The 17,724-nt window shown below is 39.1% G+C and overlaps 1 protein-coding gene across 2 annotated transcripts in view; it reads left to right on the top strand.

Moving 5' to 3' along the window:
* The first annotated feature begins 431 nt into the window (after positions 1-431).
* The window catches only part of LOC149817363 (calcineurin B-like protein 3), a 47,644-nt gene continuing 30,351 nt past the window's right edge, over positions 432-17,724 (top strand). For both annotated transcript variants that reach the window (XM_089988189.1, XM_089988190.1), the window contains exons 1-4: positions 432-562; positions 14,783-14,937; positions 15,384-15,466; positions 15,789-15,848. In XM_089988189.1, coding sequence (XP_089844315.1) covers positions 14,814-14,937; positions 15,384-15,466; positions 15,789-15,848 — 267 coding nt within the window. In that variant the 5' untranslated portion in view covers positions 432-562; positions 14,783-14,813. The remainder of the gene's footprint in view (positions 563-14,782; positions 14,938-15,383; positions 15,467-15,788; positions 15,849-17,724) is intronic.

Genomic DNA, 17,724 nt, shown 5'->3' with positions numbered 1-17,724 from the left:
GGGAGACTTAGCTTAATGTTCATCAGCCCACAATTTTTTTACCCTTTTGCTTTTGATGTATATACATCTTTGATACTCTTCGGTACTTGTAAATGACCTTTGGCCTACAAACCTAATGTACTCGGGTAACGAGCTCCTTCTTCTCTCTTTTTATATTCTCAAGCTTGCTATAAGTTCATGCTTTCTTGTATTTACGTTTATGTGATCGTGCTCGGATGTGCTTGTGAGATGGCGCTCGTGCGCATCTTATTGTAACCTTGTGCTCGTTGCTGTGGGTGTGACCTGGACGGGACCACCAGGTGCCCCATGGTGATCTCTGGAAGCCCGTGACAGTTGGTGTATATTTTTTTAGCAGGTGGGCGAACCCCCTCGTGGGGGGTTGTTTATCTATTTACTCCAATTTACCCGCCGCTTTCAATCTACCCGTATATCTTCTCTCTTTACCCATAAATTCCCCAATTGTCACCTCTCTCTCTCTCATCACTGCGTGCGGGAGAATGACGGTGAAGGATGTCTAGAGGATCCTGAATCCTCTCTCTCTCTGGATTGCCATGTACGCGAGGTAATCTCTCTCTCTCTCTCTCTCTCTCTCTCTCTCTTGCGACATAGAGAGTCATCCTTCTTTTCTTTGGTTCCAATCACTCTTGAATCCATAAGAAGATCGGAGTCTTTAAAAGTAACCAACGATTTGGCTAAAAGAGATCCCCTTTCTGTGCTATTCAACCAAACTCTCCATTGATCGAATCGGAGCCTTAGTGTTTTCATCTCTGTGATTTGCGCCTTCTTCTCATCGAGGCGCGTCTGGTGGCATGGTTCTCTCCTTCTCAATTCCGCGAATTTGTAGCAAATCGTGTAATTCTTGTTGCCCATCAGTGTTCTTGGTTAAGGCAGGATTCGAATTCCCTTCTCTCTCGCTCTTTATTGTTAGTTTTTGGTTTATAATCCGATCTCTGTTTATTTGCGATGTTTTGTTTCTTTTAATTTTGATTTCCTTAATTCAAGGAGTTGCCCTAGAAATTTTGTGGTTTTCCTTGTTATAGTATGGAATTGCAGTTTCTTTTGTTGATCTTTTGATCGCTTTGTCTATACCAATGTATGTAGTGTATGGCTGCTAGGTGTTTGAGCTTTCTTGGTATCGTTTCTTTGTGGACCATTGAATGGGTTGTTGCTGCGGTATTGGTATGTTTAGACAGTATTGCGAAATATTTAGTTGATGGTACGTGAGCATTGCTTTATTGCACATTCCGAAACGATTGGCACAATTTGAATGTCTTAAAGGTTCTCCCTGTTGCATGATTTGGGGATTTGAAAGAGGAGGAGGATATTATAGGTGTCCGAATAGGGAGGCCGGGGTTGCCCCCCACAAGGGCTCCACTCATGTGGTAGGTGAGACTTGTGAATGTCACCAAGTTGTTGGGACGTCACAAGTTCAAAACCCAAGGGTGGCCTCCCTGGTCGCAAGGTCAAAGCTGGGTGTACTCTCCAGTGGGCAGGGTGGACTTGAAGGGTTTTACCAATTGGAGGCCAGCCAATGTGCTGTCGATGAATGTTTTTTTTCCCTTGGACTATACAAAAACAAAAAGTGCGTCTGCTAATGAGTCATCACTTATTTGATGGGATGGCAACATATAACCTTGTGATTGTTGAAGCAGTGGGACTCTACTCCACATTAACAGAGTCCTCATGTTCAAAACGTGAAGACTTAAGTTCAACAAGGTTGGTAATTGCGGAGAAGCTTCCAAGAGCCTTCCAAACGTAGAGTCCAAAGATGTGAAGCTCCCATGTAATTAGAAATTCTTATGTATCCAAAACTCTTGTAATTAAGAGAGTCCCAACCAACGTAGGAAGTTGAAGTTGGTTGGGAGTCCTCATTTGAGTTATAAATATAGACTCCTCTCTTTCAAAGGTGCATGGAGAGAGAGAGAGAGAGAGAGAGAGAGAGAGAGAGAGAGAGAGAGAGAGAGAGAGAGAGAGAGAGAGAGAGAGAGAGAGATTATCACTGTGGACGTAGGCACTTAAAGCCGAACCACGTTAAAAGTCTTGTGTGCTGTGTCATGCAATGCATTTGATTAGTATCGTTTAATCGTGTGTGTTTTTCCGAAGTTTGACCATATAGAAATCCTCACATGGTATCAAAGCGAGGGTGTCTAATGCAGAGGAACCTGTTTCATTGTAGTGGACGTCCTGGTAGTGCTGGACGGATTCCTTGTGCTGGTCGAATATTCGAGTGGTGCATATCGGGTTCGTAGTTTTTGTTTTTACAAATTAAACTGATGGCCCTTCAATGACTCTAAATACGGGCATTCAATGGAATGCCTTTGCAAGTCTAGTATTAAGTTAGACCGTAACAACTATTTACTATGGCAGTCACTGTGATGTACAGTCAGGGTCTTGTTAAATTCGTTGATGGATCCCACTCTGCACCACCGCAATTTGTAGTCTAAAGGAACATTACTTCTTCTAATCCTGAGTTCATGATCTAGAAAAGATCTGATCAGTTGGCCTTGATTTGGATAAAGGATACAGTTACCAATTCAGTGTTGGCTCGGATCATTTGTATCCCTACTTCTCGTGAGGCGTGTGCCTCACAATCAAATCTATGGATCCTTCAGTTAAAAAGGGATTTACAAAACGTTAAGAAGGAAGAGCCAAGCATGGTTGATTATTTAAATAAAGTAATTTTTTTGGCTAATTCTTTAAGTGCGGTAGAAGAAGAAATTCCTGACAGAGATTTAGTTCAGTATACATTAAATGGTCTGCCCAGTGAATATAAAAGTTTTGTGACTACAATCACTACTTTTCGAAAACTCCATGAGTTTGTCAAAATTTATGAGATGCATCTGAATAAAGAGAAGTGACTCCAAATTCTTTCCCCCAAAGTCCAGTCAGTAGAGTCAAAATTCCAACACTTCTTTCTTCACTCAAAGATGAAAGGGGTGTGGACAAAATTTCAGAGGTGAGGTCATGGCAAAAATATAAACCCTGGATGTAGGTTTGGTCAGAACGAGAGATATCAGAATGACAGAGTCCCTTGTAATTAAAATGAGAATCAATTTATATGTCAGTTTTGTGGTAGAAGAAATCATACTGCCCGTCAATGTTATGATATTCCTAAAGCGTTCGCAACCATGGCATTTAAGTTAGTCAATGACCCCAACTGGTACCCTGACAGTGGGGTGTCTCATCATATGACTTTCGACGACTCCAATATGACACAAAAATCGGAGTACCAAAGGACAGACAATGTCATGGTCGCCTATGGAGCCAGTTTTCCGATTGCAAATATTGGTAATGTGATTCTAAACTCAAAAGAAAACAAATTTGCTCTTAAAAATGTTTTGCATGTTCCTCAATTCAAGCAAAATTTGATTTATGTAGCTAAGTTAACCAGAGATAACAATTGCTATGTTGAGTTTAACCCGAATGGCTTTTATGTTAAGAATCTGTAGAAAAGGAATATAATCCAAAATGAACTGAGTAAATGAGGAGTCTATGTGTGGCCGACTGGTGATGGAAAATCAGATCTTGGAGTAAAGACGTTTGTGGCAGAAGTGGACTCTACGATTCATCAGTGGCATCTTAGACTAGGACATCCTAGTCAAAAGACTTTTACTTTACTTCAGTAAAACAATTATTTAAATCTAGTTGATGATAAGTTGCTGAAATTTTGTTCAACATGCTTGGTTAGCAAAATGCATAAACTTCCATTTGCGTTATCTGAATCTGTTGCTAAAACTTTATTAGAGTTGATCCATGCCGATCTCTGGGGACCATCACCTGTTGCGTCTAGAGAAGGGTACAACTATTATTGTAATGAAAAGAGGCAGAAGCACCAATATAGCAAAAGCACTCTTTAAGAGTGTCACTAAGAGCCAAGAACACAAACACTAGAAGTGTACACACAAAACTCACAAAAGTAGAAAATGACTTAAAGTCATAAGTTGAATATTATTGAAGAAAGAAAGAGGGGTGAAAAACCCATGCTTTACAAGAGGAGAGACCTCCTCTATTTATAGAGGAGGGAGTGCAAAGGAAGGGACCATAAGGGGCTCCCATGTAGTCGTTGGGAGCCCCAACGGTCAGAAATCTGACCGTTGGGGCCCCAACGACTACATGTGTGGGGCCCTTGTGGTCTTACAAAAAGGAGAAAATAAAAAAGAAAAAAGAGAAAAGGAAAAAAGCAAAAAAGAAAAAGAGAAAAAGGGTACATGTGGTTTTACAAGAATACCCCTATTGGGTATTTTAAGAAATGAAAAAATGTATATATATACATATATGTATATATATATATATATATAAGTATATGTATATATATACATATTTTAACACGCCCCCTCAAACTTTACGGGGAGAAGATCGAAAGTTTGCCAAGAAGAAACATAAATCGTGGAGTTTGGAGCGCTTTGGTGAAGAAGTCAGCCAGTTGATATTCTGAAGTGACGTATGGTAATGTGATAGTTCCTCTGAGGTACTCATCTCGAACGTAGTGGCAATCCATCTCGATATGCTTGGTCCGTTCGTGAAACGTATGATTGCTTGCAATGTAGATCGCACTTTTGTTATCACAGCAGAACTTGGTGGGTGAGGAAATGAGGACACCCATGTCACCAAGGTGTCCTCTAAGCCACACGATTTCCATTGTCGTCATTGCCATAGCCCGATATTCAGCTTCAGTGGATGATAGTGAGACCTTTTGATGCTTCTTACATCTCCACGAGATGAGAGATTCACCTAAAAAAATGCAAAGACCAGTAGTTGAGATACGATCATTGGGATTTCCTCCCCAGTCAGCATCAGTAAAAACAGTTAATTCAAGAGATGAGGAAGAGGTTAAGAAGAGTCCCTTGGATATGGTATTTTTGATGTATCGCACAATTCTCATTCCAGCTGCCATATGAACTGTAGTAGGTGCGTGCTGAAACTGGCTTGCAACATGAATTGCATGAGCTATGTCTGGACGGGTGATGGATAAGTAAGTGAGAGATCCAATTAATTGACGATAGAGAGTTGGATCCTCAAGAAGAACACCATCCTCAAGTCTCAGTTTTGGATTGATAACTTCGGGAGTCTCAACCTTCTTTTCATCAGATATTCCAGACTTGGTACAAATGTCTGCTGCCAATTTCATCTGAGATAAAATGTATCCTCGTGGGGAGTATGTCACTTCAATTCCTAAGAAATATCTTAAGAATCCAAGGTCAGACATATCAAAGGTTTCTTTTAACATAGACTTTACATCATTTACCCCTTTTTTGTCATTCCCAGAGATGATCATATCATCAACATATAATAGAAGAATAACGATGAGATTACCTGTTTTCTTAACAAAAAGAGCAGTGTCAGTATAGCAAGAAGTAAATCTTAAATTGATTAAAACACTACTAAACTTATCATACCAAGCTTTAGGAGCTTGCTTAAGACCATATAGGGCCTTTTTCAATTTCAAAATTTTACCATTTAAATTCATACCCGGAGGTGGTTCCATGTAAACTTCTTCATTTAAATTCCCATTTAAAAAGGCATTTTTGACATCTAATTGAAAAATAGGCCATTTTTTAGCAGAGACTATTGCAATAAGAGATCAAACACTAGTCATTCGAGCAACAGGGGCAAAGGTTTCATCATAATCTATCCCATACTCTTGGGCATATCCCTTGGCCACTAACCTAGCCTTATATCTTTCCAATGAACCATCACACTTAGTTTTTACTTTAAAAACCCATCTACATCCAATGGGTTTCTTGCCATTGGGAGGATCAATGATTTCCCAAGTTTGTGCCTTTTTAAGAGCATAAAGTTCTAGTTTCATAGCTTCATTCCAATGAGCATATTGTTTAGCATCATTGTAGTGAGATGGTTCATGAAAGGAGTGAAGAGCAAGTAGACATGCTCGATAGTTGGGAGAAAAAGAATCATAAGAAACAAATCTATTTGGTATTTTTGAAATACGATTTGATCTTCTTTGAGAGGTTTCTTCGATTGACTCACTTTGAGAGAATTTTTCAAGGGCACAAGGTGGATTTCTTTCATTTCTTCTAGAGTAGACTTGTATTTGTCTTGACATATTTTCTTCTAAATTTTGATCATCATTTGGATGTTCAAAATGATCTTCAATGAGAGGTTCACTAGGATCAATATGATCATCTATGATGTTTTCTTGAGGCAACAAGTCAAATAAGAAGGAATAATCAATGTTTTCATTTGGTTGGTGCGAAAAACCATTTTCTTCTTCTAGGAACGTGACATCCTTTGAGATATAAAGTTTGTTTTTTAGTATGTCAAAACATCGATACCCTTTTTGTTTTTCGTCATATCCTAAGAAAATGCATTCAATAGCTCTAGGAGAAAGTTTATCATTTTTGTGAGTTAGAACAAAGCATTTACATCAAAAAATTCTTAGTCTTTTATAATTGGGTTACAATAATGACATATCATTCCTTTTCTAGGCCCATTGTTTTTGTTAAAGTGAGGAGGTCTATATGCTTTTACATTTGATCCGGGCCTAGTAACGACCAAAACTTCATCACTCTTAATGCTTAGGCCAAGTCGAGTTTCTTCTTGGCATATTTTGGCAAGGGCGTCTTCTATGGGTAAGGCTTTGCTTCTATGGAGAATGGATGCCCTAACTTGTTAAAATTCCGGTCGAAGACCATGAAGAAATTGAAAAAAGTGCTCCTTTTCTATTTGTTCCCTTCTTAACTCAATATCTTCCGGGGCCACCCATTTGGGCTCAAGAAGAGCAAGTTCATCCCAAAGAGGGGTTAGAGAGCTAAAGTAATCCCGGACACTCATATCCGTTTGTTTGGTGGAACGGATTTTTTCTTGACAAAAAAATTGTCGAGCATGATCCTTTTGGGTGTACATACCCTTAAGAAAAAACCAAGCCTCATTTGCCCTTCTAAATTTGGCAATATTAGCACAATTTTTAAGGTCAACATTGTTCATAAACCATGCCAAAATTTTGGCATGGTTACTCTCCCAATCCTCAACTTTGGATTGATGGTCATTGATAGCTTTGATGCGCTCATCGCCATCTAAAGCTTTTCCAACATCATTTTCGATTTTGGTGAGAACAAGAGAGGGTTTGGGAGTAGTTCCCATAACAAAACCCCAAAGTTTCTTACCTCTTAGATGATTTTCCATAACGGAGGCCCACATAAGATAGTTGGACCCATTGAGCTTAAAAGAAAGCTCAACTTTAGAATCACGTTCCATCGGCACCAAATATTCTTCCTTTCTTCAAAAGCTTGAGAGACACACGTCCAAGATAACAAAGAGAAGCCCAATCACCAACCGAGCTCTGATACCATGTAATGAAAAGAGGCGGAAGCACCAATATAGCAAAAGCACTCTTTAAGAGTGTCACCAAGAGCCAAGAACACAAACACTAGAGGTGTACACACAAAACTCACAAAAGTAGAAAATAACTTAAAGTCATAAGTTGAATATTATTGAAGAAAGAAAGAGAGGGGTGAAAAACCCATGCTTTACAAGAGGAGAGACCTCCTCTATTTATAGAGGAGGGAGTGCAAAGGAAGGGACCACAAGGGGCTCCCATGTAGTCGTTGGGAGCCCCAATGGTCAGAAATCTGACCGTTGGGGCTCCAACGACATGTGTGGGGCCCTTGTGGTCTTACAAAAAGGAGAAAATAAAAAAGAAAAAAGAGAAAAGAAAAAAAGGAAAAAAGGAAAAAAACAAAAAAGAAAAAGAGAAAAAGGGTACATGTGGTTTTACAAGAATACCCCTATTGGGTATTTTAAGAAATGGAAAAATGTATATATATATACATATATGTATATATATACTTATATATATAAGTATGTATATATATAAGTATATGTATATATATACATATTTTAACATATTATATGCTTATTATTGATGATTTTTCAAGGTTTTCTTGGTTATTTCCTTTGAAAAAAAAATCTGATACACTGGCATGTTTTCAAAACTTCAAGTCTATTGTGAAAAAATAGATAGGCCATAATATTAAAATATTCCACAGTGATGGAGGAGGAGAGTTTGTTAATAATGCTTTTAATGTATTTTTGGATCAGCATGGGATCCGAAGATGGCTTACTTGTGCACATACTCCTCAGCATAATGGTATTGTGGAAAGTAAACACAAGCATATTACTGAATGCGGGCTCAGAATGCTTATATATGCTTCATTGAATTTAATATTCTGGGTTGATGCTTTTAGACATGCTGCATATCTGATAAATCATTTGCCAAGCACAAAATTGAGTGGAAAAACTCCTTGTGAGCTCATTCTTGAAAAAGTCTCATGTATGTTCACATGAAAGTTTTTAGATGCACTTGTTACCTTTTTTTGACTCCTTGTTCAGGTATTGAATTGTCTCCCAAGTCCAAAGCATGTGTGTTTATTGGATATGACTTTAGTTATAAAGGTTATCTGTGTTATGATCATGTTGCTAAAAGAGTTCATATTTTCAGACATGTATTTAATGAAAAAGATTTTTTATATGCTGGTATGAGAGACCCAATTACTAGTGATGAAATGTCAAACTGGCTAAAGAAACCCAGTGGTTGTTCAACTCAAAGTTGTTTTCAAAATCAGTCAAACCGTCAACCCAGTTTTCAACCTTCTGGTAACCTACTACCAGTTGAATTTATGAATAACCTCACTCCCCAACTGTGTCCCACCTATTAGCCGTGTGTCACCACGTTTCCAGTAGTAGACCAAAATGAGTCCATCCAAGCTGTTAACATTGAATCCCTCCAAACCGAGTTATAATAACCTGAAGGGTCAATCTAATCGGTTGGAACTGAAGTACTTGAGTCAGTAGAACGCCCCATGCAGCCTAATCGGTCTCATCACATGATAACTAGATCCCAAGATGATACCCTAAAACTGAGAACCTTTATGGCCTTAAGATATGCTTTTGGAGTTGGTCTCTTAAGTGATTTTGTTCAGGAAAATGGGCCCAGTACATTTGAGCAGGCTGCAAGTCATACAAAGTGGCAATGAAATGTGAGTGTGATGCCTTTATAAAAAACAACACATGGACTCTTGTCCCTCCTGATAGTGCTCATAACATCGTTGGTTGCAAATGGATATATCGTCGTAAAATGGCATGTTGATGGGTCAATAGTAATGTACAAAGCTCGATTGATAGCCAAGGCTTATAGCCAACAAAAGAGTATTGACTACTTTGAGACATTCATTCTTGTCATAAAACCCACAACTATTTGAACTGTAATGTCCATAGCTGTCAGTCAAGGATGGGCGATGCACCAACTAGATGTCAATAATGCTTTCTTATATGGTTATCTTAAGGAGGAAGTGTATACGAGTCAACCAGTTGGATTTGAAGACGAGTTTTCCCCAATATATTTGCAAACTCAATCATGTTCTTTATGATCTTAAACAGGCTTCACGAGCTTAGTTTGATAGGTTAAGATAACATTTGATCTAGTTGGGTTTTGTGGGTTCAAATGTTGATACGTTTTTGTCCATCAAAATTACTCAAAGAATAACTTTATATGTTCTGGTCTATGTAGATGATATCATTGTTACATATAACTCCAATAGTGCAGTTCAACAACTGATTCAAGTTTTTGTCCAAGAATTTTCTATAAAAGATCTTGGAAGGCTGCATTATTTTCTGGGAATAGGGGTTATATATAGTGACAATGGGGTTATTTTGTCCCAACAAAAATATATTTACTACCTCCTTGTCAAAACTGAAATGGAGAATGCAAAACCTCTCGTTACTCCTGTGACAAGTGTTCAATTATCAAAATTTGAAGGGCAACTTTTTGGAAGATCCAACAAAGTATCGCAGTGTTGTAAGGGCATTACAATATGCAACGTTTTTCAGGCCAGACATATCATATTCATTAAATAAAGCATGTCAGTTTATGCATTAACCTACTAACGCACATTGGGCACATATTAAACGAATTCTCATATATCTAAAAGGTACCATAAACATGGGTCTGTATAGTACATGCTCTACGTCTTTCAAACTTGAAGCATACACTTATGTTGAGTGGTCTGGGTGTTCAGATGACAGGAGATCTGCCAATGGTTATCTTATGTTCATGGGACCTAATTTATTATCCTAGAGGTCTACTAAACAATATTCTGTAGCAAAGTCTATGATGCAGAGCAAAACCGGGTTCGGTCTCTATAGAATGACCCGGTCGACACCAATGGGACGGTGGAGACTCGTCAGAAAAGGTCTGAAGCATGCACACACACGTCAACAATGTTCCAGCTCGACAGCGTTTCAGCACGTCAGCAACATCGGGTTTGTCTCGGGTCCAGGGATTGGACCCGAGATCCAGATCCGTTGGCAACCTTTTAAATACCCTATTCTAGGGTTGCGTGAGAGGATATTAAACTTGGAGCAGTCGTCTTTTTCTTTAGCAGCTTTTCTTTTTTTTCCTATTGCATGTTTCCCCTTTGTCTTTAGGTTTCTTTACTTGTTATTTTCCTGTCCCGTTCAGCCTACAACAGCCTTTTGGCTAGTTGTATTAATGTTATTTGTCTGTTTGCCAATAATTACAACACTTTCATTTTTTGCCTTTATTTTCTTTCATTCCAGTCGCTAGTTTCACCTTGTTATTTACCTTGTCTTTATTCATTGTAGTTTTCCCATTTTCTCATAAACCATTGATCAGACCAGGTGATCTAATTCCTTGTCTTCCACATCTCCCATTGAGTTACTGTTGTTGCACTATTGTACATTGGGAGAGCAGCCCCAATGTTAGCCCAACAGCGGAACAACGTTCATTCCCTCGATGCAACTACGATAATCACGTCAACATCCTTTAAGTGAAGGGTTTTCGCCTTCCGCGCTGCATCAAAATGGTATTAGAGAGAAGCTCCTCCTCCTTGGTCAACGACATGATGCAAGAAGCGAGGAACGGTCCTACGAACGGAAAGGCGTGAGAGGAGATCATGAAGCGGATACTCGACATGGTGACGGAGATGCAGGAAGATATGCTATGCCTAGAAAAGGAGGTAGCCGGTCTGTCGAAGCGCATGGATGGGGTCGAAGCACAAATGGATGTGCTTGAATCCAAGGCGGATGCCCACGCAGTGTAATTGAATCAGTTAGGCGCGTGCGATTAACCCTGTTGATACTATCGTCGTCGATCCAGCCCCGATGACGCTCCATCACACGGCGCGACGAGAAGGCGTTGAGGAAGCCTTGCATAGGGATGCAGGTTGTGGCAGTTCTCCCCATCCGTTACCTTCCCTCCATCTCGAATCGACAGCGACCCCGGGTCGCCCATGTCCGGGTACCCTCCAACCAAACCGCCAAGGGGCGCAGCGGGTCTCGGCGACTGCGTCGCAGGTCAGGCCTGAGTTGCAGGACCACAACGTTACGCTGGGTCCTGTCCTAGGCCTGGGTTCGCGGCCTCGCACCATGGGGATCGCGCCACAGTGTGGGTCGGACCTACAAGGCCCCGACGTCCCACTGGGCCTTGCTGGGGACTCGGGTACCTCTGTCCGACCCGGGAAGACAGTAACCTTTCCCCTTGAAATCGTTCGTGGGAGCCATGAGGCGGCAAACCCATGAGTGGGAGCAGGGGGACCCGGGTGGACGGGTCTGGATGCAATTGTGGTTGTTAATGTTCGTCTTGGCGGCATTCAAGAAATCTCTTTGGTATTGAATCAAGCTTCATTACAACATGGCATGTTTAGGGCTGAGCATATCAAAAGTTATAAATCTGAAGTTGACGTTGTGAAGGAGACAGGGAAGCGTTGCAAAATGAAAGGGGCGGTAGTTTTTGGAAAAACGCTCCGTGGGTATGGTAGGGTGGCCGGCCTTGATGATGATGGATTCTCATTTATTGGTGCCAACTTGCAAGCTGGAGATGTGATCATTGGTAAGTTTGCAGAGTCAGGAGCAGATCACAATTTTAAATGGAAGCGCTTATCTTCGGTGTGTCTGATCTATATGCTTACTGTGGAGAAGATCAGTCGTCGGAGCCGACTTCTTCCCAACCCGGGGAAAATGATGCAGAGCAGAACCGGGTCCGATCTCTACAGAATGACCCGATCGATACCAATGGGACAATGGAGACTCGTCAGAAAAGGTCTGAAGCATGCACACGCACGTCAACAATGTTCCAGCTCGACAGTGTTTCAACACGTCAGCAGCATCGGGTTTGTCTCGGGTTCACGGATTGGACCCGAGATCCAGATCCGTTGGCAACCTTTTAAATACCCTATTCTAGGGTTGCATGAGAGGATATTAAACTTGGAGCAGCCATCTTTTTCTTCAGCAGCTTTTCTTTTTTTTCCTATTGCATGTTTCCCCTTTGTCTTTAGATTTCTTTACTTGTTATTTTCCTGTCACGTTCAGCCTACAACAACTTTTTGGCTAGCTGTATTTATGTTATTTGTCTGTTTGCCAGTAATTACAACACTTTCATTTTTTGCCTTTATTTTCTTTCATTCCAGCCGCTAGTTTCACCTTGCCATTTACCTTGTCTTTATTCATTGTAGTTTTCCTATTTTCTCATAAACCATTGATCAGACCAGTTGATCTGATTCCTTGTCTTCCACATCTCCCATTGAGTTAATGTTGCTGCACGATTGTGCACTGGGAGAGCAGCCCCAATGTTAGCCCAACAGCAGAATAACGTCCATTCCCTCGGTGCAACTACGATCATCATGTCGGCATCCTTTAAGTGAAGGATTTTCGCCTTCCGCGCTGCATCAGTCTAGCACAGAAGCTGAATACAAGGCTTTGGCATAAGGCACCTTTGAACCATTATGGCTCAAACAACTTGTCAAAGAACTAGGGGTCGAGTCTTACGACCCACCTACATTGTGGTGTGATAACTTTGGAGCACTACAAATCCAAAGTTCTATGCCAGAACAAAATATGTAGAAATTGACTTCCACTTCGTGCATGAAAATGTGGCTAGACAAGAAATTGAAGTCAAGTTTGTTTCTTTTCAACAACATTTGACAGATATATTAACCAAGCCCTTAGCCGACTTCATTTTTGTCAGTTAAGAGACAAGCTCAATCTCAAGGAGATTGGCTTGAGGGAGCGTGTTGAAGCAATGAGACTCTACTCCACGTTAACAGAGTCCTCCTCATGTTCAAAACATGAAGACCTTAAGTTCAACAAGGTTGGTAATTGTGGAGAAGCTTCCAAGAGCCTTCCAACGTGCAGTCCAAAGTTGTGAAACTCCCATGTAATGAGAAATTCTTATGTATCCAAAACTCTTGTAATCAAGAGAGTCCCAACCGACATAGGAAGTTGAAGTTGGTTGGGAGTCCTCATCAAAGGGAGAGAGAGAGAGAGAGAGAGAGAGAGAGAGAGAGAGAGAGAGAGAGAGAGAGAGAGAGAGAGAGAGAGAGTATATCACCATTGACGTAGGCATTTAAAAGTCTTTTGCTTTGTGTGTCGTGCAATGCATTTGATCAATATCGTTTAATCGTGCGGTTTTTGCCGGAGTTCGACCAGATAGAAATCCTCACAGTGATATCATTAATGGAAGTATTTCTGAAGCAAGAGTTTTTACCAATCTAACTTAAGAGTAGTCTGGATTTGATTTTGAATTTCTTTGGCAGATTGGTGCGTCCTTTTTCTTTAATTGGAGGTTGGATTAGATTTTGAATTTTGAAATTCCTTGTAGCATGTTTGGTTAGTCGAAGATCAGAAGTGAAAGCTTATTTCAATTGTATATCAAAGTAGCTAAATAATATTGGACATACATCTTTTGCAGTCACAAGTTTGATCATACTACAATATTACGTGAGATTCATTAAAATGTCCATCTATACTTCGAATCCAGTATCGTTTGGGTAAATATCTAAACTGCTGTATGATGTCTCAACTATTGCATAATGTCTCAACTGTTGAGATTCACATCTAATAACCATTCCTTACAGGCATAGTCACAGATATCAGCAATATTTTCAAAATATCTCTATAATATGGCTGTAAAATCTGCAAATGATATTAAAGATAAAATATTGTAGTATTTTGAAAATATAAAAATTTAAATATATTGCATATTCTCATGATAATATCATGATATTATCATTTATTTTTTTATTTATTTTCTACTTATTAAATATGTTTTGTTTCTTTTTGTTACATTTTCTACTTATTTCTTTGTATTATATGTGTATTTTATTGTCCAAACATGTTATTTTCTTGTTTTTTTTTGTTTTTATATTTTCTTAAATTTTTTAAGGCCCGAGATTTATCAACCTAACCAATGTTATCGTGGTAAATTGCCTTGCCGAGATACAGCTGACTGAGATGGACATTTGTGAGATTTAGTATGTGCTTAAGAACAAGCTAAAGAGAAGTGGCTTCTTTTCTTTTTGGTTTTAAATAATTGATGGAAATTTTTGTTTATGAGTCAGAGTCCATCAAAAGTCTTTCCTTCTGATTGCTTCTCTTGACATAATAAAAATCCAGCTTTTCTTTCAAAAGAAAACAAAAAAGAAGACCCTTTTCCTTATTGCTACTATCAAATCTATAATCCCTGTCTGCATAGGTCAAATCATGTGTATTTTGTATCGACACAAACATCCTTATGTTACAACTTAAACTAGGTCAGCACATTGCTGGATTTGGACACTTGCCTTTTATCTATGGAAAAAATTACTTTGCTATTTGGTTTATCTGGTACTATGCATATGGCCATGGGTCAGCTGAGGCAACAGGGAATCAAATAAGTTACTTCTTGTTTATACATGATCAGATATCCTCTATGCACAATTTTCTTCGGAATTAGTGAGACCAAGAGACTTGTTTTCTTTCCTGAGTGCAGGTATGGAGTGTTTTGATGAGCTGATAATAACATGTTGCAGTGCCTAGAGGGAATTAAGCAGCTATTTGCTTCTATTATTAAGTGTTGTGACCTAGATTTCTACAAGCCATCGAAGGGCCTTGAGGATCCTGAAGTTCTTGCGAGGGAGACAGTGTGTATGTTTCTTTGACAATCTCTGAAATTTCCGTCTGGAATAAATAAGTAGGATGTGTGATTTAATAGGTATAATTTTGATGTAACATACAGACATGATTTGCAGAAAATATGCTACTGTTATTGGTATATCCATAAATTTGCCTTGTCTTTGTCCATTTCTAGTTCTTCTTTACTAGCACAATAGATACCCTATAGAGGGAATTGATCAAGCATAAATGCATTTTCAGAAGCATGGTTACACATGGAATCTTAAAATGCATGTCTAGCCTTTTCCCTGACTAAAGGTCATGCTGCATATATACAGTGTATCTTGTAAATATTGTAATATTAGCCCAGGTGGTATGATCTCAAGCAACAGGAAAATATCAAAAGTGACTGCTTTCTGATTTCTTGTTTAAATCAAATGGCAATCCAGACTGAATACTTTCTCTCCTGCTCTCTGCAGTTAGTGTAAGTGAAATAGAAGCACTTTATGAGTTATTCAAGAAGATCAGCAGTGCAGTGATTGATGATGGATTAATAAATAAGGTATGGATGGAAAAAATTAACAGAACATGAACATCATTTGAAGTTCTATTTATAATTGATTTCTACCATATTTTTCCTTATGGCTGTTCTGATATCCGAAACCTTGAACTCTGAACTTGAAGCCTAATTGTCTTCCAGTTAGAGATGCGCCATTTATGGCTATACTTGTATATCTGTTATTTGCACATTTGCACGGATTTGGTGGCAATATCTTTCTAATAAGATGTTGTAAGTGATGAATTCTCATGGGTTTCCTTTTCATGGGTGCTGTTTCTTTCTGTGATTAATTGATGAAGCAATTTCCTTATCTTCTGTATTTCAGGAAGAATTCCAGTTGGCATTGTTCAAAACTAACAAAAAAGAGAGTTTGTTTGCAGATCGGGTATATTCTATTTCATTTGTTTTTCTTTTGACATTTCCTTTATTTTGTATTAAATTTTACATTCTTTTTGCTTGCCAATTGTATTTTTTTCCCCTTAGGTGCTACAACTTACTTTGTATTTGAATTGCAATAGCATCTCATAAATCAGATCCTGCAGTATGTTGGTCACTGTTCTTCCAAATGTGATTGTGCGATGGTAACCTAGCACTTGTGGGACTTGTAGGAGAACACACCCACACATGCACACTAGTGATGTCAACGGATCAGATGTAATCCGAAATCCAACCCGAATACGATTAGTCGGATTCAATAGTCAAATTCGGATCTGATTAATAGGATCCCAATTTGGTATTGAGTTTTGTATCCAGGTCTGGATCCAAAACCCACTAAGGTCTGAATCCGACAAAATCTGAATTGGATGATATCAGATTTTAAGCTAGTCAGATCCGGGTTTGGTTTTGTCTGATCCTATCCAACTCCAAATCTGAATCCAAATCTGATTAGGTCGGACTAGGTAATGGCTAAATCTGACCTGTCTACATCCCTACAGACAAGCACGCACACACATTCTTGCATGCACCCAAAAAAGAAGAACAAGAAAAGTTTGAGGATATTTTAGATTAGTAGTCTCAAAGAGTTTATGAATAGACAGCCAGGCGTTCTTGACAATCTTACTGAAGATTGATAAAATGACTTCATACCTAGGTTGTAATATGGGGTCTTAGGTTGCCCATATATAGCTCATTCCTTGTGTAAGCTGTGAAAGAATGTAGCAATCCCTAACAAGGATTGTTTCTTCATCACTCACAAAAAGGATTTATGAAACAAAGGCATTTACACAAAAGAGCTCACACTCATACACAATACCCAAAAGAGGGTATACATAAAATGAAGAACAAGATTTCATAAACTTGGGAGAGAACTACCACAAAAAATAAAGAACAAAGAATGTTTTATGGTTGAAAGTTCAGAAGCATCCGACATATGTTGTGACAACAAGAGCTCTATCTACATTGCAAGCAATCGGACGTTCCACGAACGTACCAAGCATATAGAAATGAATTGTCATTATGTTCGGGAGGAATTCTTGAGAGGCACCATCAATTTTCCCTATGTTGCTTCTGAATACCAGCTATGAGCTAACCGATTTCTTCACCAAGCCTCTTGCTGCTCCTAGATTTCACTTTCTCTTAGGCAAACTTTCGGTTATCCAACCGTAAGTTTGAGGGGGGGTGTTAAAATATGTAATCTCATAGGCAACTCATGTAATCCCTTGTAATGTTTTTCTTTTTTTTTAGTTACCCCATGTCGGAAAGCAGTAGTCGAAGCCAGACTACTTCCATAGTTGTAGTAGTCATTGCTCTGTATTCAGCCTCTGTTGATGAAAGAGATACTTTTTGTTGCTTCTTACATCTCCATGAGATCAACGATTTCCTCAAGAAGTCACAAAAACTTGTCGTTGAATGACGATTATTCGGATCACCTCCTCAATCTGCATCAGTATAAGCAAGAAGCTTGAGATTAGAAGAAGCAGACAAAAATATACCTCAAGATATAGAATTTGTAATGTATCTAATAATTCGCAAAACTGCTCCCATATGGACAGAGGTTGGAGCATGTTGAAATTGACTGACTGTATGAACAACATGTGCAATGTCAGGTCTTGTAATGGAAAGGTATGACAAAACCCCGACGAGTTGTCTATACGGAGTTGGGTTTTCAAGAGGTTCTCCATCATCACTCTTCATCTTGACATTTACAACTTCTGGAGTGTTCACATGTCTTTCATCTGAAATACCTGACCTGACAACAATATCCAAAGCAAACTTAGATTGTATTAGCAAATATCCTCTAGAAGAATAAGCAACTTATATAC

This window comes from Nuphar pumila, chromosome 14, assembly GCF_984573655.1.
Source record: "Nuphar pumila chromosome 14, dmNupPumi1.hap1.1, whole genome shotgun sequence".
NCBI lineage: Eukaryota > Viridiplantae > Streptophyta > Magnoliopsida > Nymphaeales > Nymphaeaceae > Nuphar > Nuphar pumila.
Note: the sequence above shows the minus strand (reverse complement) of the source record. Positions and strands in the feature narration are given on the sequence as shown.